The sequence below is a fragment of the Cibotium barometz genome, chromosome 1 (genome assembly GCF_041138505.1).
Source record: "Cibotium barometz isolate CiBa-2024 chromosome 1, ASM4113850v1, whole genome shotgun sequence".
NCBI lineage: Eukaryota > Viridiplantae > Streptophyta > Polypodiopsida > Cyatheales > Cibotiaceae > Cibotium > Cibotium barometz.
In genome coordinates, this window is record NC_141046.1 from 24807497 (window position 1) to 24831886 (window position 24390).

Genomic DNA, 24390 nt, shown 5'->3' on the forward strand with positions numbered 1-24390 from the left:
CAACGGTGGGAGGGGTGGCATTGGCCGGTGTAACAAGCCAATCCCAGAGATCTACGCCACGCAAGGCCGATTTCACCTTCACCTTCCATAGGGTGTAGTTGGAACCATCCAACTTGGCAGACTCAGCAAACATATGAAGAGAAGTGGGAGCAGCCATCACAAAAGCTTGGGCTCAATCTCAAGAAATGCACAAACTCTAAAGAAAAGGTGTCCTCCACAGGTACCAAGAGTGCCACCAAAGCCTGCAACACCACAAGCCCCCCCCTGCAAAGGGAAAGGGCCACTAGAGAGGAAAACACAGCAGTGAAAAGGTGCTGTCCTGTAGAAAACAGGCCGCCTGCAGTCCAATCTCCAAGTGGGCAATGAAATGCTGATCAACAAGAGCCAGATGGCTGAATTGGTGAAGCCAATCTGAAGGAAAAGCGACCAGTAGGGTGCTGTCCAGAAAACGCAGCAGCAAAAGCTATGAATCTGGAAGAAAACACAGAGGAGTAGGTGCTGAAAACAAGGCTGAATCTGGGGCAGCAGAAAGGTTGCTAAACCGGGAGCGATGATACCATGAAAGAGTGCACAGAGCGGAAGCAGAGTGGCACTAGAATGTGCTGCACAGAGAGTGCAAGAGAGAGAGAGAGAGAGAGAGAGAGAGATGGAGCAAACTATGCTGAATATACTGAACCAAAACAGTCCCAAGCAAGAGACAAGTGCTCGCCGACTGGAGCTCATAAACAGACCGACTGGAGCTGTTGGACATGGCCGACTGGAAAAATGCCAGAATGGCTGGGAAAAATCCCAAAAAAATAGTAAAAAGGGGTGGCCAGCCCACAAGCAAGGGCAATACAAAAGGGGACCAAATGGGCACCATAAAAGAGCAGAAACTGGGGATAAAAGTGCTAACATTAAGAGCTGCTTGAACCAAAGGCAAATATTGTTACCTTGCTCATCATGAACATAACACTTCAGCACATTGAGAACGCCAATTGATTATAAGTCTATGTCTAGCCATACGTCCGTGGGTGAAATGCACTGGAAAAATCTAACTTAGTATTAAAATTATCAAACAATGCTCTCCAAAAATGAGGGGTGAACTTCGTATTGTGATCTAATACAATGGCCCTAGGTATGCCACCACCTGGGTACCTTTGCAGAATAAAAGCTTTACAACATCTTCGACAATAACGTTAGCCTTGCAAGGAATAAGCATAACAAACTTGCTAAAACGATCAACAATCGTCAAACATTGCATGTTATGCTCACCTAGACTAGGAGCCAAATTTATCACAAAATCCATAAATATATCTTGGAAAGGACCGTCGGGAATCGGCAACGGTTGCAACAAACCTGAAATCTTTCCATGCGATGCTTTCACCTTTTGACAAATCGGACAATGTTACACACAAGTGACCACATCTCACCTCATTCTAAGCCGATAGAAACTTCAAGACACAGAGTCGACCTTTGTAAAAAAGCCAACCATCCCGTATCAAGAAATGGCAAGGTCATGTGGCGCTCAATGCATGTTCCCACTGCTATCAAATTCCTCAGAAGCCATGTACTTTTGCTTCATCTCGTCTAGTCTTGTAGCAACGAAATCCATCTGTGTGGATTGGATGTAGTAAATGTTGGAAATAACAAGCATTATCCATCCATTGGAAGGCCATGTAGGTCTCATGATGTAAAATCTATAGCATTAGTGTCACCATTTGGTCCCTTCACCAGCTTTGATCAGTGTTTTGGAGCAAGTCCACACTCAAAACGAAACCAAGGTGAGAACGGGGATTTTCCAAAGAAGGAAGCTGAAGCATTCACTAACATGGATTGGCTTAAAAGATGGCAACGGAACATGACCATCATGGGATTTTATTCATTAATGTGACTAATACGGTTTATAAGTCAATATGTTCACACATCATTAAAGTTTGGCCGGTCATATCATTATTTGGGCATGGATCTCTGGACAAAAGGAGGAGCCTAGGGCCAAGCTTGGGCAGCAAGTTGGGAAAAGCATAAAAAGCAAATATTTTAAGCAGCTAGGGCCACTTTGGCAAAAAAGGAAAAGCACGAGCGCTATTCTAAGCTGGACAACTCCATCTTAAAAGGAGGGGGCTGAATCGTGGAAAAGACATGAAGGAGGACTGTCCTTGAAGATAGGCGCATGAGAGAACCAAGGTTGCATTTAAAACCCATTTTTTATTATTTAGTACTTTTTGGACTTCCAAACGTTTCAAACATAAAAAACGTTTGTGTTTTGGTTTCTTCCCCCGTGTCCTTTTTTCTATTTATTATGTTCAGCGATCGCTTTGTATAGCCCATTTGCGCTCATGACATCAGACAGATGTGACATTGTCATTTGATTTTGATTTATCATTTGTTTCTATTATCTACTTGAATTGTCAAATTCCAATCATGGTGTATTTGGGTATGTTTAGACATTGTTTATGTTGTGAGTGCTAATTTTGAAATTCTTAGATAGGCTGAAATGCTAGAATGTGACGTGTGTTGACACATCACTCCTTGTCTATCAAAGGATATTAGATATAGACTTCGAGCTTTCTTGACCAATCTCTCACACAGACACACATATATATGATTTTAACCTTGGAGAGAACAGGCGGCAGTTGCTATTTCCTCTCCCTTGGATGCGAATGACAGCACACACGTCTCTCTCTCTCTCTCTCTCTCTCTCTCTCTCTCTCTCTCTCGTGCGCACAAGCCGGCAGCAGTTTTCGACTCTCTCGCTTTGTTGTCTGCTACAGAGGCGCTGGCCGTACAGCAGCACCTGCTTCCAAGGCTGGCCGTACAGCCTCCACACGTGTGGCAGCGACTGGCCTTCTCCCTCTCTCTCTTCTAGCCGCCTTAGAGTGGTGGATGCAGCCCTAAAGTATCTGTCTACAGCTGGTTGCCTCCAAGGGTGTTTTTGAGACAGTTTTGAGGCTGATTTTGGGACTGTTTTGAGACAGTTTCTGGACAGCTATTGGTATTGTTTTGGCTTTGCTCTAGAAAAAGATCTGGAGTTGAGCCTTGTATATGCTTTGTGGAAAATCCGGTGATATATGCACCCTCACCTTGGATTCTTGTAAAGCTTCTAAGTAATAAAGAAGTTCCTATGGGGGGCCGGCCGTTCCGGCTGAATGTGCTGTCTTTATCTTGTTGTGGCTTCCTACCGTGTTGATACTCTGTTTGGTATTTGAAGTGTTTATCTTCTGTTTCGGGTCCCTGATTGGTTATAGTGGTATCAGAGCATAGGCTCTCTCGGAAGCAGAGGTTTCCTTCCAACAATGGGGAAGAGAAAAGATTAGAAGTGGGGACCACACTGACCAATACTATTGCTATTGAGCAGGGCTACCTTATTCACTTATTGAAGCAGTCATGTGTCAAGAGCATGAGCAGTAGATAGCTTGGACTAAGGATTTATGGATTCACAGATTTTACCCTCGAAGTATGGAGTTGGTTTTATGTGCCCGTATTCAACACTCTTTTCATATGGATTATTGTGGATTATAAATCTAGCTTACAAACAAGTTATATGGAGATATATCTCAAGATATCTTGTGGATATGGTGACAAGATATTTCTTGACTTCATGTCGAACCTAGCAAAGAAAAGCTAAGTATACTTTGAGTTTTGCAAAGTTGATGCTTTTTGGCAATTTACTGTAAGTGTTTTTGAACAATTAACACTTGTATGGCCGTATAAGGAGAACTGTGTGTTGTTTGCCTTGAACAGTTTCAGGTAAACAATATTAATGGTTGAAAACTCTCGTTTATATGGTTTTTATATAGATATGAACGACTATGGACTAAGTTTTTGGCATATCTCTGCTCTAGGACTTATACATATATGATGGTTTGGCTCATCTATATGGTTATCATAGGCTCAATGATTCTTGGGCTTTATATACAACTCTATGGCTCCCTTTACTAGCATGGAGTATGTTTTTCGCTCCCTTTATTTGGGATGCGGTGGACTTATGGAATTCACAGATATCTCATGGATCGAGGATTTCTATTGGCGGCCAAAATGTCTATAAAACTATTGACGACCGAAATGCCAGTAAACTATCTATACCAAGTATGCTTATGGAGAACCAAGATCTATGCTTGTGACTCATTCTTATCTTATATACTTGAGCCCACCTCTCCTTTAGGTGTGTGGTCAACATGGAGTGTACATGGTAGAGTGAACACATGCATGGGTTGATGACCCTGGTGAGTCAGTATCTGAACTCATGGAAGAGTTGATGACCCTGATGAGTCAGTATCTGAACTCATGGAAGGGTTGGTGACCCTAGTGAGTGAGTATCTAAACTCATGGAAGCGTTGGTGAACCTGTTGAGTCAGTACGTGAACTCATGGAATGGTTGGTGACCCTGGTGAGTGAGTACATGAACTATGGAAGGGTTGGTGACCCTAGAGAGTATGGTTAGTGACCCTAGTGAGTATGTAAACTCATGGAAAGGTTGGTGACCCTAGTAACTCATGGAAGGGTTGGTGAATCTAATGAGTTATGTGAACTCATTGAAGGGTGGTTGCCCTGGTGAGTGAAGTCTCGTGGAAGGGGAAACCCTGGCGAGCATTTTTGGCTTCATGGAAGGGTCGTGCCCTAGTGAAGCAGTTGTACTCTTGTACAGGGCACACAGCAAAGCGCAAGTACCTGTGAAGAGATGGACATGTGAAGCATGTTAGGCTTGGGCATGCATTTGGATCATAGGGGTGGTGCCCTTATGTAGTCTAATGACATGGCAAGATGTTTTGTGACTATGTATTCTGTTTATTTTCTTTTTGCAGGTACTTAAAGCTACTTATCATTTATGAATATTTGCGACACAATTGCCTCTTATGCCTGTATCTGCTTATTACCAGAGTTGTTGACTAAGGATATGGCCGAACTTTGTTTCTCGATATGGTTGGCTCCTATGCCCGTATCTGACTTCAGATCCTGGACTTGGATATATGCCTTTAATGCCAAGATTATGAAATACTACAGATTGGCAGTGAATCTACTACACTTGAACAATATTCCAGTGGTATCAAGCTCCTACAATTGCATACAATTGTTTATAAGACGGAGGGGATGTCACCATTTGGTCCCTTCACTAGCTTTGATCAATGTTTTGGGACAAGCCCACACTCAAAACAGAACCAAGGTGAGACCGTGATTTTCCAAAGAAGGAAGCTGAAACATTCACTGACATGATGGCCACACAATATGAGCATCATGGGATTTTATTCATTAATGTGACATATGGTTTATAAGTCAATATGTTCACACATCATTAAAGTTTGGCCGGTCATATCATTATTTGGGCATGAAAATCTGGTGCTATATGCACCCTCACCTTGGATTCCTGGAAAGCTTCTCAGAAATAAAGAAGTTCCTACAGGGGGACAGGCCGTTCCAGCTCAGTGTGCTCTCTTTATATTGTTGTGGCTTCCCGACGTATTCATACTCTGTTTGGTGTTTGAAGTGTTCATCTTTTGTTCCGGGTCTCCGATCGGTTAAACTTAGAATCAATTTGGATATTGTAACTGAGAAATATAAGAAGTGAAAAGCCCTAGAATCTACCTCGAACAAGACGCCTAGCTCAAGTTGGTTAGGAGGATTCCAATCACCATAAAGAGAGCCCAAATTGTAGGAGAGATGCCTAATATTATGGGATGAAGTTTAGCTGAGATTCAAGCACATAAGCATGTAGCTAAGGTCCTCAACCTCCAACACCTCTTCAACCAATTTGGAGAAAAATGTCACCAAATCAAACCAGTTTTCAGCACAAAGGGCTTGTGACAAAATCGCAAATTCACCGCATGTGGTTGAAGAGGAGTAAAACCCTTTTAGGGCTGTTCAATTGGGTTCAAGAGAAGAACACTCATCAATCTTGAAGCTCCATATCCATTGGTTGGAGAGTTCAAAGCTTTCTCTCAGATTTTTGTTAACATTCATTAGCAAAAGATTAGTGCTAAACATCTTAGTTTTTTTTAATCAATGAGAGTTCAAACTAAGAGTTACTATTTCATATTTTCTCATTTGTTTACAAAACCCTTCTCATTTGGGCAGCCAATTGCATCCACCAAGTTGCTCTGTTTTCGTCCTATATCATTCAAGGGGGAGTATTGCTCTAATGATAATTAAAGAGTATAATTAAGTAGTTAATCACACTTGTAAAAGCTCTAAGATGCCGTCTTCTGCTTTTTTTTCTAGAGAAGATACTTATATTAAGTATGAAAAAAATTACAAGGAGGGAGAGTTCCTATAGGGAATTGTCACTCAGACATATCCTTGTCCAGTAGGGGGAGATAAAGACCTACCCTCTTTCTTGTACTGAGCTGTTTCTTCTAGACTCAACTTACGACCGGTCTTGCTTGCTTGAGCTTTCTGGTCTAAAGTAAGCTTGAGTGCATTAATCGAGTTCTTGGAGCCAGAGACTCCCATGCTCTATCCTAGGGAAGACCCCGTTTGGTTCTAGCCTTTCCCTCCCGAGGCGGGTCCCTTGGGAGTGGAAGGCTAGGAAGTCTTGGGCTTTCCTCCATTGTACTTCATCTCAGCACTCTACGCAAGTGAGAGTGCATCCTCGAAGGTGGCTGGCCTAAACATACACACTTCCCACTAGGTTTACATGTCAAGGCCATAGAGGAACTGCCCTTTCTTGTCCTTATCAAAAATGCCCAATTGCAAACGTAAGTTTGAAATTTTGCTGGCAAACTGCAGGATTGGTTACGCGTTTTGACGTGCCCTCCTAAACTCGTCTTCAAGTCGCTCTCAAGGTAATGGGGCGACAGGAACCGCCGCTTAAAATCTAAGACGAATTCATCCCAAACATGAGCTGTCGTACCTAATTTGGTGTGGGCATGAGTCCACTGAGTCCACCATGGAATGGCCTCGCCCTCTAAATACCAACTAGCCGAAATCATTTTGTGAGTATAATTTTTTTCTAATAGCAACAAAATAAGCTTCAAATTAATGCAGCCAAGAATAAAGGTCGTGGGGTCGAGTTTACGATTATACTTACTTAAGTTCATCCTCTCGGGAGGATGACTCCAGGAAGAAGCTTGCGTTGCTCTTACATCTAAAGCCGCAAGAAATCTTTCGTGCTCCACGCGTCATCTAACGTCTTCTTGTGTGGCAGCACACGATGCTACCGCACAGTCTTCCATCAATTGAATCTCCAATGTTCGCATCTGCAACTCAAGTGGCGAACTCGGATGCAGTAGTAACCCTCCAAGAGAGTTACTCAGAAGAGGATCTGTTATTGTTGAAGTTCACCATAGTGGGAATAGTCACGTCCTTTCCGCACCACAACAAAACCATCCATTATGCATGTGGGAGACTTTCTGGAGGCTTTCAGAGGCTAAAAACTGACCGTCCTTCAATAGATAGGAGTTACACTGAAAGGGGTGGCCCTCCATAGTAGAAACCACGCAAGCGAAAATAAATATCTTTTTTTCTGGTTTTGTGGCTGAATCTTCACACTTGAAGAAGAAGGCTCCGATACCAATGTCACATGCGGAAGCTTGATGAATAGAATCGGTACTTCAATGGACAGAATTCAGCAATCTTTCGTGACGAAGATAACGCACAAGATAGAGAGATATGTGCAGAAATAGAGAGAGAGAGAGAGAGAGAGAGAGAGAGAGAGAGAGAGAGAGAGTCAGACATAGTATTGGGTCCGGAATACCCTCTGTAGGGCCCCCACCACGGATGGTGTATTTGCTTTCTTAGAATGATAAACTAATAACGTAAATTCTGTAAATCTTTTAATCTGACTCTTGACCTTCAACCTTCACCTTGGCTGTAGAATTCCACTTGGCTGTCCTGGCCCTTGGAATGCTTCAGCCCCTTTGTGAATTCTAAGATGCCCAAATGAGATGCTAAGCAATGCTTATATAGCCCTTTCCTATGCTTGTCGGTGGACAAATACAGGGATCACCCTTTTGAATATCTCTCCACGACGTGCTTTAATGCTTTTAATAAGTGCCTCTTGCTGTTTGTGCTGGCCCGCTTTGTGTGCTGTCCAGACTGGCTGCTGGCAGCCCTTGTATAGTGGCCCCCTGCTGGACTGCCTGCGAGGCCAACAGCCCATCCAGGCCATCTAGGACTGGCCGCCCTGCCTGCCCAGCCATGCTTGGCTGTTGGGCATTGGACATGGGCACCGTGGCCCCCAAGGAGTATCCCCTTGATAGGCGAGGGTTACAAGCCCTATTCTGGGGTAGCCCAAAGGGCTGCCCCCTTCTCCTATGTACGGGACTTGTACACCTCTTAGAGTGGAAACTTGGATGACTCGTCCCAGACTGGGTCTCACAAGGGACCAGTCACTCGAGGTCCTGCACTTGCTGTACACAATGTCCACGTGGCATCCAAATGCAAGATGCACATGACAAACAAGCTGTCGAATGTGTCCCATGGCGATGGGCTGGCCTATGGCTGGCCCATAGGCATGCTTAACATGCATCTAGCTTCTACATGCTTGCTAATGCACTTTCTAAAGCTAAGGTTGACTTCTATGTGAACTTATCTTACGAATTCTCTAAGTGGGTAAGAGGACTCACACATGCAGACTCTCTATGGCTGTGGAGACTGACCTACGTAGCTCGTGCCTGACATGTCCCGAACTCAGGCTCACAATGGGATCACAGCATACGACAAAATATTCCTAGAAAAGATAATCCTACTGTATACATGTCGCACTGATGCGGATCAAGGTGTCGGATAGCACTCCAGTGCAAGGTGCATGTGACATTCCCTCCTACTTAGCTTGGCGGCAAGTTCATGGCTTCCAACTAGTCTGCCAAGAGTTGGGTGTACTCTGGAAGAACTCTTCGTCAAGCCATACTGCTTCATGGGTCTTTGAACTTCGTGTAGAATTATCTGTCTTCGACCGTATCCATGCTTTCATCTATGGAGGAGAATCTGTTCAGACTCAATAGCTTCAGCTTCGTCTCTACCACGTCTGGTTGTTACTCATCTGCATTATCCTGCAAAGCTGGGCTTCAACCAAGACACATGGAAAACATTATGCATAGTCCAACTAACTGAAAGCTTAAGCTTCATGGAGACATCATTTTATCTTTTTAATGATAGGAAAGGGTCCGACGTTGCAAAAGGAGAGTTTGGGACAATGTTTGCCCACTTGCTTCAATCTCTGCTTCATTATCCAGAGACATACCCAAACCCCTTCTTTCTTTAAGGTTGACATCTCCTCTTGATTTGTTAGCTTGCCTGGTGTATGTTTCCTGTGCTTTGGCAAGGCGCTTCTTAATAGACTCAATGATCTCTGAAAAAGTTTGTGGTCTTGTTGGCCTCCAAGGAAGGAGACACCATTCTCGTAAGAAGGGCAACCAAATGTTGCCTCGTATAGAGTTCGAGAGTTCGACCAATGCTAGGTGAATGAGTGTTGTTGAGAATGGCCTAAACCAAAGGAAGATAATGCTCCCACTTTGATTGCCTATCATGGCAATACAATTTGAGAACATCAAAAGCCAAGTAATTATATATTTCTATCTGGCCATCTGTCTACAGATGGAATGCACTGGACAGATGCAACTTGGTCCCAAAGTTCTCCCCAAAAATTGGAAGTAAACTTGGGATCCCTATCTAATGTTATTGTCCTTGGCAAACCACCGATGGAGTAACAATGGCGAATGAATGAGCGAGCGATATCTTATGCTGTGGCCGTTTGGTTGCACGCGATCAACATGCAAAATTTATTGAATCAGTCCACAATGGTCATACATTGTGTTCCGAGATCCAAATGTAGCGGGAAGAGATCCAACAAAGTCCACACTAATGTCTCAACGAGGGCCTTCGGGAACCAACAAAGATTGAAGCAACCTGCCTGTTTCGTACAAGGAACCGTCACTTTCTCGCATATATGACATGCTTGGACATGTTGATAGACATCCCGTCTCATTTTAAACCAATAGACTGATCACTCAAGCTTCTCCAATGTATTGTTGATACCTCGATGACCTCCGATGAGAGTCATGGGCATCATGAAGAAGTGCCTATCACTTTTCCTTGAGTATGCAGGACCGGTTCTTGTAAAATAACCAGCTATTATGGATGGTATAGTGACCCGGTTCTGACTGCAGGGCCAATCTATACTAAGTCCCGAATTCCAAAGAATCCTCATATTGTGCCTTCATACTGACAAGATCTTTTAACTGTATTTCAAACACAATAAACTCCTGTAAATTTAGAACTATGCCTTTACGCGTAAAGGAAATGTTTCCAATGCTTAAGCGCTATCATCACTCCCAATAGCTCTTTGCCATACACAAAATAATTATTTTCTATGTCATTTAATTTCTGGTTATAATAAGCCACTGGGCACCCTTCATGTTGGAGGATAGCTCTTATGGCTAAATTGTTGGCATCGGTAATCGCCTCGAAAGGATCATCCCATGAAGGCAATTTGAGAACCGAAAACTTAGAGGCATTGCATGAAATGCTTGGAGTGCCTTGCCTATGACGAACACTTTTTGTCGACGTGTCTTCACGTCCTTCAACACATCTGTAAGAGGTGCTGCAAGGTCGGAAAACTTGTCCATATGTGAACTTTATGCTTGGCAGAGACCTACAAAAGAGCGAATCTCCTAAGCATTTTTGGAAACATCCCATTCGAGAATCGTCCTCACCTTTTCAGGGTCGAGGCTAATCCCATCTACACTGATAACGTATCCCAAACAATGAATTTCTTCTACTCCAAATTTGCTCTTTTTTGCCTTGATGTAGAGTGCATTGTCTCGCAAAAGTTGCAAGACCTTATTAACATCTTGCTCATGCTGCTTTGCAGTAGAAAAAAAGATGTATATACCTAGATGAATCCAGGAACATGCCCAAATTCACCTTATAAGAAAGTGCAATTTATAACCTCATGGTAGTCATCCACAAGAAAATAAACCATCAAGTCCATGCGTAGTATAGACTAGATACTACGACATCCCCACTAATGTGTTATCAATGCCCAATAGTGGGTGTAGATCTTGGTATTAATATATGCTCCCACACACACACACACACTCCGCGCGCGCGCGCACATACAAGAACATACATTTATACAAAGGTCTGTGTACTAAGTTTCTGTCAGAGCTCCAGAGATACAGGGCAAACTCAGCCATAATAAAGCCTAGCACTAAGGATCATAACAAATAGAAAGAATTATTACCAAAAAAAAAAGAATTATTACAACAAAAAGGTAGTTGATAGGGCATATGCACCACTAAAGATAGAAAGAATTAACATTGGCCTTTGGCTGGCCCATGGGCATGCTTAATACGCATCTAGCTTCTACATGCTTGCTAATGCACTTTCTAAAGCTAAGGTTGCCTTCTACATGAATCTATCTCATGAATTCTCCAAGTGGGTAAGAGGAATGACTCTCTGTCTATGGAGTAGCTCGTGCCTCACATGTCCCTGACTAGGGTTCACAATGGGGTCACGCCATATGACAAAATATTCCTAAAAAAGATAATCCTACTGTATACATGTTCCATTGATGGAGAGCCAGTGTGTCACATAGCACTCCAGTGTAGGGTACAAGTGACATTCTTTGTATCCCCCTCGTGGAGCTTTTTTCTACACTGCTTTTCCCTCCATGGAGGGTTGTATATATATATATATACCTAGATGAATCCAGGAACATGCCCAAATTCACCTTTTAGGAACGTGCATGTTATATACTCATGGTAGTCAACCCACAAGACTATATAACTATCAACTCCATTATGCATAGTATGGACGTGTCACGTGCGTCCCGCACTTGGATGCCACGTAGACATATCTATACAGAAGGTGCAAGACCCGGGATGGTAAACTGGTCCCATGTGAGCCCAGTCCGAGACGAGTCAGCCAAGGTTCCATCCCAGTCGTCCGAGGTCAGGTGTGCATTGTCCTACACATGAGTCCAAGGTTAGGTGTGCACTGTCCTGCACACGAAACAGTGCCAGTCCGCGCTATGAGTCTCCCTCTAGAATGATGTCAGTGATTCTATGTATCTGGTATGGTACTGGATGCCAGATCATTGTGTAGATAAGTTAGGGTTTACTTATAGGAAAGGGGTCAGCCCATAGGGCTACCCCAAGTACTTGTGTGGGCATGGGGACAATGTAAAACCACCCCCATGAGGGCCAAGAAGGTCCTGGCTATACCCACCAGCCATGGGTAGGCCATGGAGGGCTGTAGGACGGCCCTAGGGGCATGCTAGGGGCAGCTGACACGTCAACCAGCCTTTTGATGGCTGTAGGCCAAGTATGGGGCAGCCCATACAGGCTGCCCAGCATTCAAGACAGCCAATATTCAGTGCCCAGGCGTCTATTGCCCAGCCAACAAGGGAATTATGCGCAGATTTATTCAGCATTTAATGGCACTATTTGCTGATTTATTCAGTCGTGGGCAGTGATTGAGACAGTGATTGAGACAGCCGACTGTAGTAGACTGTCATTCTGAGGGGTATAAATACCAAGGCCCCAAATCTGTTGAGTTATCTCATAATTCACCAAGAGCTAAAGCAACCAAAGGACCAGGACAGCCAAGGGCTTGCTAATGCAGAGGGGTGAAGGACTGCAAGTCAAGGGCAGAGTTATCTCAGCCAAGAAAGGTCAAGTTTTCCTCTATTTTCTTTCCAGATTTACATCATTCTAATAAAGCAAATACACCATTCGTGGTGGGGGCCCTACAGAGGGTATTTGGGTCCTCTCCTCTCTCTCTATTTTCTGCACATCTTCATTCAGTTTGTGCGTTAATTCTGTCACGAAAAGTGTGCTGGTTTCTGAGCATTGAAGTTACTGATCTCCCCAGAAGATTCCGCATGTTACAAGACTAGATACTACGACATCCCCACAAACGTCATCAGTGCCCAATAGTGGGTGTAGAACTCTGTAACAAGATATGCTCTCACACACGAAAAGTGTGCTGATTTCTGAGCATTGAAGTTATCGATACTGTGTCCTCTCCTCTCTCTCTCTCTCTCTCTATATATATATATACAAGACTAGATACTACGACATCCCCACAAACGTCATCAGTGCCCAATAGTGGGTGTAGAACTCTGTAACAAGATATGCTCTCACACACGCACTCCACACACACACAAACACACACACATACGAGCATATATTCACACACAGTCTTTCGTACTGAGTTTCTGTCAAACCTTCGGAGATGCATGGCAGACTCGGCCATAATGAAGCCTAGCACTAAGGGAAGTAGCAAATAGAAAGAATTAGTACAGCAAATAAATAGTTGATAGGGCAAATGCACTACTATGTAGTCTGCTTCATGTGTAGACATTTTCTTTTGACTAATGATATGATCTTTTCTTGGAAAAAAAACACTTCTTCTTTTCCTAACTCCTGCTTCACTTCTTAATCATCACTTCCTGCTTCTTTATCATCTCTTCTCATCTCAATCATAGTCATAGTTTCTTCCCAGTAATCCTATTACTAAGCTTTTACTAAGTTTATTCTCCTGGCATCCGCTTATTCACTCTCTTGCTACTAACTCTTGGCTATCAACTTGTTGAACTTTTTTTACCTAATTCTTGAAGTTCTTCTTATACTTTTGCTAATTCTCACCAGAACTTTTCAAAATAATAAGCCTTATTGCTTTGACCTCACTTAAGACTTGTACCCGAAGTCTCCATTATGGCTCCATTTACTCTTTTTTGTTTTAAAATCTATGATTGGCTCTAGCCAATCAAGTTGGAGTCTCTCTTCCTTGCCTTGCTCTTTTCCATGGCTTGAGTTCATTTCCCCCACTGGCTTTGATTATCCACAGCAAGGTCACAAACGTAAACAGGTCCGAGAAAGCGATTTGTTGGTCCTAGCACTACTTTTTGAACACGACTCAACTGGGAATCGGTGTTGACCTTCCTCAAACTCCAATGATCCAATTGTGAACCAATCTGGGGTTTAGCCAAATAAGAGGCACTTTAGCATTGCATGACCAGTGTGTATGCACAAGCCCAAAAAAAACCATGAGGCTCGACACATTAGCACCGCACAAATTGACGAGGCTTGGATACTCTAAACCCAAGCATACAATGTGCACATTCAAAAGGGCAAAGCTGATACTAGGTAGAACAAGCACATACAGAAGTAGGGTTATAGACATGTACTTTGAGTGTCATCCAACGATCTCATAACTTGTCCATCAACTTTGATGCCACTCATGTAGACCTCCTGGCTTAGTAAAAGTGTTAACACAAAGATAATCACAACGGACACTTATGCAACAAAAGCGCACACACAAGTATCTACTCAAATCTGGTGAAAACCCCAAGAACCCAAGCTCATTTCTACAAGATAATATGTTGTCTAAGGAATACAAAGAGATTAACGATTTAGTAGAAGTGCCCAAGTTGATAATAAATGTTAATGTCCCTTAATCGCTAGTAGACTTCCACTAATTCTTGCCTTGAGATGCACACTTCCTCTTTAGTCTAGCTGCTCGACTATTGTGGAAGGCTCAATGATTGGTGGTGCCTATTGTGGGGATTGAGGGCACCTATTTATAGGGCTTCATGAGCTGATTGGCCTACAAAAAGGGACGTCAAAGTCCGTTGCCCAACCTAGCTTACCTTCACAAGTCCAACAGCATGGCTAAAGTCTCGCCTAGTAATGGTCATGTAGATCAAGCTACCCACTATGTGCCCACTGCCTATGCATAGTGGGATCCTCCAGAAGCTCACCTGTATCTACAGAAAGCTTTGTGTTCTACTCTAATGGCATTGAAAATGGTCGGTAACTACAACTGGAAAATGACATCGTTGAGCTTGAAGTCTACCTCCTACTCGATGTCATCGTCGTCCTACTGTGAATGGCAGGCAACAATTGGGGCAGCACCCGAAGCCCCTTGAAGCAAGCACCCTGCTGGACCATCACTACCTGCATAGAAATCTAATGCTGTAGCTCTTGCCGGCCAAGGGTTGCCATCTGCTTGGACAGCATACACATCAAGACTGCAATCTCATCCTCTTGAAGCTATCAGGGAAACTTGAAATCAGCATGCTACCCAAAACTAACTCTTCCCCTGACATTAACCTAATCAGGCAGGCATGGGATGCTGGAAAAGACGAATTTTACGGATGTTACATGCTTTGATACCAACTGTAGACCTGATGATATAGTGACAAGTATTAAAGGAGAGAGAATATAGAGGAAGACTTATGCAACACAAGCACACACCCACACAGTATCTACTCAAATCTGGTGAAAACTCCAAGATCCCATGCTTAATTATACAAAATAATATGTACAATGCTGTCTGGGGAATGCAAAGTGATCAAAGATACAGTACAAATGCCCAAGTTGATGACAAATGCTGATGTCCCTCCATTGCTGGCAGATTCCTGCTTAGTCCTACCTTCAAATGCACGCTTGGCCCTGGCTCTGGCTGGCTCGACTGCTGTGAAAGGCTGAATATCTAAATGATGCCTATTGTGGGGGTTGGGGACGCCTACTTACAAAGCCCCATGGGCTGATCAGCCTGTAGAAAAGGGGGTCGATCTACTACCTGACTAGTCCGATCTGCCTGACTCCCCTGCCTGGAAAATGCATTTACATTTGGCTGGTCTGGGTGCTGCTTCCTGGCTGTCCCGACTGCCCAGTTTGTTGCTCAGCTGTGAAGACAGGACAGGGTTAGGGTTAGGGTTTACAGAAAGCAAATAGGCGTGGAAAACCAAGCAGAGGGAGTGAACACGACTGCTGTACTATTCAATGATAGAAAAATGTGAAGTACAAGCCACATGATAGTGACCCCTAAAGGATAAGTGTTCACATGTCCGGCCATAAATGTGCCGGGTGGACCAAAACACTTATAAACTGCATATAAGTGAAAATGAACTAAACTGGGGGAAAAAACCTCCACTAACTGAAGTAAAAAGTGCCCCAGTAACCTACTGATGATCACTAGCACTCCTCTGGGTGCATACACAGCATAAAACCCAACAAACCCCCCTGGAGTGATATGTGATCACTGTACATCATCCACCAAAAGGAAACAAATTCAAAGCATTGCGGAATGCTTCAAATTTCGGACGTGGTAATGCCTTGGTGAAGATGTCTGCCACATTCTGATCTGTAGGACAGTAGATCAGACTGATATCGCCTGCCTGGAGTCTCTCCCGAACAAAATGATAGTGAATCTCAATGTGTTTCGTGCGAGCATGAAACACAGGATTCCTGGCCACAGCAATGGCACTCTGACTATCAGTATAGATAGGTGTAGGCTCCTCCACTGAAATATCCATATCAGTCATAAGACGACGCAGCCAAACACACTCAACAGTAGTAGTGTAGGCTGCTCTGTACTCTGCCTCACAAGATGAAGTGGCCACTGTGGTCTGTTTCTTGCTTAGCCAAGAAATGCATGAAGCGCCAAGGAAGAAACAATTCCCACTAGTGGAATGTCTGGTATCAAAATCACCAGCCCAATCTGAATCACTGTAAGCATGTAACTGCATGTCACCCCCCTCAGGATAAAGCAAACCAAGAGACGAGGTACCCTGCAAATAACGGAATACACGCTTCACAGCTTGCCAATGTGACAACCGTGGGCTGTGCATGAATCTGCTCAACTGAGAGACTGCATACTGAATATCTGGCCTTGTATTACACAAGTATATGAGGCACCCAACAGCCTGAGCATATGTAGTGGCATCAAAGGAAACACTGTCATCTTGTAGTGACAGTTTCATCCCAGGCTCCATAGGAGTACTAATAGGCTTGCAATCCTGAAATTTAAACTTCTCCAGAAGTTTAGCAACATAACGTGATTGCAACAACCCAATGCCTCTGTTATCCTGCACAAACTGTATGCCCAAATAGTAATGTACAAGGCCCAAGTCAGACATGTCAAATGTCTGTTGCAGTATCTCTTTAAATGCTGCAATTTTGTCATCATTTGATCCCATGAGCAAGAGATCATCCACATAAAGACTGATGACCAGCAGATCTGTCTCTTCTTTCTTCACATACAAAGTGGTCTCTGATGGACTGTTCACAAATCCCTGAGTGAGTAGAAAAGCATCTATTTTTGCATACCAAGCTCGTGGAGCTTGTTTCAAACCATACAAGGCCTTTTTCAGCCTGCATACTTTCCCCTCATGACCATGTTCTGCAAATCCCATGGGCTGAAACACATAAACTTCCTCCTCGAGGTCCCCATGTAGGAATGCAGTCTTTATGTCCAACTGGTGAACAACCCAACCACGATGTGCAGCCAATGCAATGACACACCTAAGTGTCGACATACGGGATGTAGGAGCAAATGTCTCCTCATAATCAATGCCCTTTTTCTGTGCATAGCCCTTTGCAACTAGACGGGCTTTGTACCTGTCAATGGATCCATCGGCATGTCTTTTCAACTTATAGACCCATTTAGTACCAATGGCTTTCTTGCCTTTGGGCAGATCAACCAAATCCCATGTTTGATTCTTTTTAATAGAATCAATCTCATTCTGCATGGCTTTGTTCCAATGCACATTATCTCGTGCATCCACAAATGAATCAGGCTCATCATCATCCTGTAAACTGGCTGCCATAACCAGATTCAAATCCATGATATGTGCATGCTCATTGGTCCTTGTCTCCCTACGAGTACGACTAGCAAGAGGACCCTCTAAATGGCTGTCCTGTAATGTCCTCAAATACCATCTAGGTATATGTCTGACCTGTGGTGCCTGCTGTCCCATATTTGGTTCAGCTTCTGGCTCATTTGGCTGCTGAATTTCTGCACCACCTACATCATTTGCTGGCTGTCCAGTACCCTCATGAGTTGGATCACCAACTGTGGAATGAAACTCCATGGGTAGTAGACCTTCAAACACATCATTTTCAGCCTGATTTGCCTCATAACCAGCCATGGATAATTCTGATTTTTCATCAAAAATCACATCCCGACTGATGAATATCTTCCTGGATAATGGGTCATATAACCTGTAGCCCTTGCTCTCACGGCTATACCCAACAAAAATGCATTTTGTGGCTTTATCATCAAGCTTCCTCCTCAACTCTTTGGGTATGTGTGCATATGCAAGGCACCCAAAGATACGAAAATGCGATACAGAAGGCTTGCGGCCATGCCAAGCCTCAAAAGGAGTAATAGAAACCAATGCCTTTGTGGGACATCGATTTAAAATATGACAAGCACACATTACTGCTTCCACCCAAAAGATATGTGGTAGTCTTTTTGCCCTTAGCATACATCTGGCCATCTCCATGAGTGACCGATTTTTCCTTTCTGCAACCCCATTCTGCTGTGGAGTGTAAGGAGTAGTATACTGATGTTTTATACCTCTACTCCCAAGAAAGGAATTCAGCACATGTGACATATATTCCCCCCCTCGGTCAGAACGGAGAGTCTTCACCTTGCATCCTGACTCTGTCTCAGCAAGTGCTACAAAGGCCAAAAATGCATCATATACCTGTGATTTCTGTGTCAAAGGATAGACCCAGCATATACGAGAGAAGTCATCAATAAATGTTGCAAAATAAAAGCAACCACCTAATGACTTTGTTTGCATGGGACCACAAAGATCACTGTGTATAAGTTGCAACTTTGCAGTTGCTCTTAGAGCCTGATCACGTGGGAAGGAAAACCTGTGCATTTTTCCCAAAATACATCCTTCACAAATGTGATCTGGAGGCTTCTCCATGAGAGGTAGATCTGTAAACATATTATGTCGCTGCATAAGCATAAGACTACCAAAATTTACATGCCCCATGCGAGCATGCCATAACTCCGCATCAACCATAGCTGGAGTAAGAGTGAATGCATGATAAGCAGACTGATCCACTGGCTGAAATGCATCCAACTCATAAAGTCCATGACATAATGTACCAGTAAGCATCAAGGTCAAGGCATTTGCTTTGTCTCTGACCATGCATTTATCATCATCAAAGTGGACTTGCATTCCACAATGTGCTAAAGAAGAAATGGACAACAAATTCTTCTTTATTCCTGGTACATATAAGGCATCTGTAAGGCGGAGAATGGAGCCATCAATGGCTGTAAGCTGAATCTCCCCAATGCCACACACTGGATATGAAGCATTGTTGGCACACTGAACAGTTTTGCCAACAGGGGCAGGGCCAACATGACTAAACAAATCCCTGCGAGATGTGATATGCTTTGAGGCACCACTATCAAAATACCAAGTACATGCATGCTCTGTCAAACTGAGTGCCTGTGAAGACCAAGAGGCATCATAGCTGCATGTAAAAAAACAGTAATCCCTGTCCTCAACAAAAGAAGCAGTCTCTGGAGGAGCTTTAGGAGCATCATTAACAGACATCCCAGCTTCCTTTGCCTTCTCTTTGGCAATCCTCTTCCTACATTCCGTGATGTAGTGACCTGGCTTCTTACAGTAATGACATTTTCCCTTCTTCTTGGGCTGTCCATCACCTTTCTTGGTATCCTGTGAAGAACCACCATCACCTGAATTTTGATTTGCACTCTTTGGCTGAGATTTCCCTTTCCCCTTTTGACCTGTAGTAAATGCTTGTTCAGCATTTGTGTTCATATTCATATTCTTCCTCATTTGCTCCTCTTGTAGTAAGAGAGCAACAAGTTCCTGATACTTGAGGGGTTCAACAGCATTCCTCATGCTGAGGTTCAAAGAGGTATGGAAAGCCAAGTAAGATCTTGGCAAAGAGTGCAAGATGGTGGACACAAGCTGTGTCTCAGGAATAATCTCATCCACATTGATGAGTTGCTCTCTCAAATCCTGCAGCTTGTTTAAGTGGCTAGACATATCATCTCCTTCATTCATCTTCTGATTTTCCAGCTCTCTTTTCAAAAATGAGATCCTAGCCTCATTACGAGCAGCATACATCTGCTCCAAAGTCACCCATGCATTCTGTGAAGTGCCAGCTGAACGAATATGAGGTATAATGGACCTCTGAACTGACAATGCAATGAGTGACAAAGCTTGTGCATCCCTGGCATCCCATGTCTTTTGAGCATTTGTTCTCTGAACAGGCAATGGCTGTCCTGGAGCCTGTACCTGTTGTCCTCGTCCACGAGCACCCCCTTGGGGAGGAGTCTCTGGAGCCAATGGACCTGGACGTGGTTCATCACCACTAACAAAATCCCAAAGACCTTTTGCCACAAGCACATTTTTCAGCATAAAACTCCACAAGAAGTAGTTCGTGCCATCCAATTTGTCTTCCTTAGACAAATATGTGAATACATCACTTTGCTGTTGATTTGCCATTATGCTTTACGCACAATGTTGTACCTGTTTACCAAAAAACCCAATAGCAAAAACCCTGATAACAACTGTACTCCACTGAATACAGTTCACCCAAATCTGCCTGCACTCTCAATCCTCTGAATGTGCAGCTTAATGCACCAATGACTGAGTAGAGCAGCAAATGGCGTACACAATGCCAAAATGCCCCAAAAATGCCCAAATTTACTGCACCCAAACTGTGCAAAAATCTGTATATTTTCTTGCTAGAAAATCTGCCTGTTGTGCCTGTATATTTTCACAGAGAAAATAAAAATGCCCAGTATTCAAAATATGTAATGCTTACCACTTCTGTATTGTGCAGGTACTCAGCAACTCAGTCGAGGTGCTGTACGGAAGCATGTACGAAAGCAGAAGACTAAAACTGCAGTTGAATGTTGAAGTTGCAGGTTCTGGTCGACTGTACTATGCAGGTACGGAGCAGGTACTGTCCTGCGCAGGTTTGTACAGAGGCGCAGTCTTCGAAGCAGGTGTCGACTTGCACAGTAGGTGGCGCACAGGTGTACGGGCAGAAGGCTGCGCTTGACAGGCTGCAGGTGTCGACTTGCAGGCGAATACCAGCAGGCGGCGATTTGCTGGCTGCGCTTACTGTACGGGGCTGGTACACGTACGCATACAGTACGGGGCTGGTACACGTACGTAACTGTAGGCGACGCCTGTTGTAGTACCTGATTGAAGGCGACGTGCGACTGGATGTACGGGCAGCTAGTGCGCACGTGTGACTGAAGGCGGCGCAGATGTATGGATGCTGTACGGGCAGCAGATGCTGAGACGTCAGTACGGCGCACAACACTGGCAATGTACTGGCAGGGCAGAGCAGCTTCAATGCTCTGATACCAATTGAAGACAGGACAGGGTTAGGGTTAGGGTTTACAGAAAGCAAATAGGCGTGGAAAACCAAGCAGAGGGAGTGAACACGACTGCTGTACTATTCAATGATAGAAAAATGTGAAGTACAAGCCACATGATAGTGACCCCTAAAGGATAAGTGTTCACATGACCGGCCATAAATGTGCCGGGTGGACCAAAACACTTATAAACTGCATATAAGTGAAAATGAACTAAACTGGGGGGAAAAAACCTCCACTAACTGAAGTAAAAAGTGCCCCAGTAACCTACTGATGATCACTAGCACTCCTCTGGGTGCATACACAGCATAAAACCCAACAAGCTGCTCTGTCCTGGGTAGGTGGGTCACAACTCACTTGCTCATTATTAATAGGTCAATGCCCTAAGTCTCACTATCTATAACAGCCCTTCTCATGTCATTAAAGCCAAGAGTAAGGTGCACACATATGAATAGAAATGTATATTCATTGGTAAGCATGACCTCTGTGCTTCAAAAAAAATACTCTAATGCATAAGGTGCCAACTCAATGGTGTGAACCCAGAATATGTACATTGAGCTCATTAGAACTTAGTAGTGCGAACCCAGAATATATACATGGAGCTCATCAGAACTTACAGGTGATACTCCAGAAAGCCACTTGGTGGTGATTGCTTGATCTTGCCGCCATTCATACTCGCAATTCCAGCAATTCACAGCACGGGCAACATTGGACCCACCCTGGCCTAACGCAAACCATGATTAAAATTTGAGAGAGAAAACAAACACCCATCATTTACAAATATCTTATATATCTTACACTATGTTCACTGCTAGATTGACTACCTAATGCTTCATACCATAATCAGAAAATTGTATGACCCAAACAAGAACTCACTTGTGTTGGCTGTGTCCAGATAGACACTCTTCCAGAAGAAGTGCCCACTAGCAACGCCCGTGCACACAAGATGGGAGACCATTCAAGAAACTGAATGTGATCAACTGGGGATTCTGGCAAAAATGCAAGAGAGAGCCACCAAAATAAGCATGATATTTGCAGCCAGAAACAATACGACTTAATTAGGTTCACAGGGCCATTACACCTCCCGGCCCCATGAGAAAAGAAACACGAAACTTGAAATTATTAAGTCTGATTCCAGGCTGTTGTCAATGTTCAAAAAACTCACATTCCAACAACAAAATCCAATGCATGTCAGAATGTGTGCGTGCATGTGTGAACTGTTGCAAAAACATACCAGCCATCACATTGAACACAGCGTGTTCAGTGGGTCGCTCAGGATTGACAATATGGACTGGAATCCAAAACAAAAGAGGTGACTCTGACCTACAGAGACTTGCATGAATAAAAATCAGATTCTCCAAGATGAAGCATGTAGGGGGGAGGTACTACACTGAAAAAAATAGCAGAATTTGCTAGTTATCACCTTGGATCCTTTGCACAGACTTCTGTAGCGCATGCAAGGAGGCTAGATTTTGCACACCAGGCCACGGCACTTCAAAACAACAAGCCACCATAGAACGATGATAGGTAAGTTAGTCTGCCGAAAGACCAGTTGGAACATGTGTCCTAATGTTAAGGTTTGTAAATGAAAGATTGTACAACTAATCAAGTTTATACAGTTGATCAAAATTTGAATTATGCCCAGTTTATTCCCAATGAAACTAAGAAAAGCATGCCTACTAATAAAGTTGATACATTAAATCAAGTTTTTAAAGTGTAACCTGTTTGTTCCCAGTTGATGCAAAAACCATGATGGAAGTTAGTTTCTGCTAATGAAGCTAAGAAAAGCAGGCTTCCTGATCAAGTTCATACATTTAATGAAGCCTAAAGTGTAACCTGTTTGTGCCCAATTAACGGTAAAACCATGCTTTGCAGATGTGAAGCTATTAAACATAATAAATGGGTATGCTGTGGGCATGGACTGTTTCGGCAGTGGGCATGGGATCCTGACTCCATACTGAGATCAATGTGGATAAGAAAAAAAAAATCGAGGCGATTGGGATTTTTGCCATGGGAGGCGATTAGGGTTTCGGGCATGAGAGCGACTAGGGATTTACACATAAATTAGGGCTTTAAACGCAGGAAAAAAAAATGAGCAGAGAAAGGTTCTCGGTATGAACCAGGTTAGGGTTTCGGGCACACTGAAAAATGAACATAGAAGTACCTGAAAGTCCTCCAGAGCTCGACATAATTGGCTTTCCTGGGCGAGATGGAATGGGGGGTGTGCAGGGAGACATGAAGAACTGTGCCCGCCATGCTCTCCTCGTCGTCCTCGTCGCCCTCAGAGGCATCGAGCCTTCTGAAAGGTATCGGAGAAGAGCCCTCGCTCTCTGCTTCCTCTTTAACAGCGTTCATGTCTCTCTGGTGCTTGCTTGCGACAGTTACAGAACACACCCAGATAAAGATCCCACTGTGTTTTCCTGAGAGGCCTTTCCTTGCAACGAAGAGTGCTACGAATCACGATCACGTTCCTTCTTCGTCAACTCTAGTAAATCTTTCCAATCAGTGGCATTACGCAAAACTCTGAGGGTATTCTTTGCTTTGCATCCCCTCTTTCTTTCTCTACAGCCCAGTTCAAGTCCCACCGTTGGTATATGCCCTCGTGTTGCATTCTACCGACTTTAATACCCCTCTCTCTCTCTATATACATTCTACCGACTTTAATACCCCTCTCTCTCTCTACACGCCATGATTCACCCGAGTTCAAGTCGAGTTCAAGTCCCACCGTTGGTCGTACATGCCCTCTTGTTGCATTCTACCGACGTTAATACCTCTCTCTCTCTACCTCTTTTTTATTTTTTCTCCTTTAAAACAAAAACAAAAAAATATTCTGTTTAAACTAATTTCTCTCTCACTCTCCCCCCCTCTTCCTTCTTTTCTCTTTTCCTCCCCTTTAAAAAAGCTCATTATAAAAATAAAATACTTCTTTAAAAAATAATTCTCTCTCTCTCTCTTTCTCGAACACTCTCTCACTCACTCACTCACTGTCTCTTTGTCTCTCTCTACATCTATCTATTTATCTCTCTAATTATCTCTCTCTAACTCTCTATCTTACTCCCTCTCTCTCTAGCTCTTTGTAACTCTGTATCTCACTCTCACTCACTCTCTCTCTCTCTCTCTCTCTCTCTCTCTCTCTCCCCTATATAACTCTCTCAATCTCGCTCAGTGTCTCTCTTTCTCTCAAATTGGTCAACTCTCTCTCTCTCTCTCTCTCTCTCTCTCTCTCTCTCTCTCTCTCTCTCTCTCTCTCTCTCTAAAACACGCTCTTTCTCTATATTTCTCTCTCTAATTCTCTCTTTC

General features: G+C 43.6%; 1 protein-coding gene across 4 annotated transcripts in view; it reads right to left on the reverse strand.

The window, feature by feature from the left end:
- Positions 1-23731, reverse strand: part of SFR6 (sensitive to freezing 6) — a 118751-nt gene extending 95020 nt beyond the window's left edge. For 2 of the 4 annotated variants that reach the window (XM_086799379.1, XM_086799370.1), the window contains exons 1-5: positions 23255-23661; positions 22514-22582; positions 22325-22413; positions 21967-22079; positions 21708-21814 (exon numbers count right to left, since the gene is read on the reverse strand). In XM_086799379.1, the coding sequence (XP_086655505.1) occupies positions 21708-21814; positions 21967-22048 (189 nt within the window). In that variant the 5' untranslated portion in view covers positions 22049-22079; positions 22325-22413; positions 22514-22582; positions 23255-23661. Of the gene's footprint in view, positions 1-21707; positions 21815-21966; positions 22080-22324; positions 22414-22513; positions 22583-23254 lie in introns of all 4 variants that reach the window. The other 2 variants (XM_086799361.1, XM_086799353.1) reach the window with 2 other exon arrangements.
- Between the last annotated feature and the right edge of the window lie 659 nt (positions 23732-24390).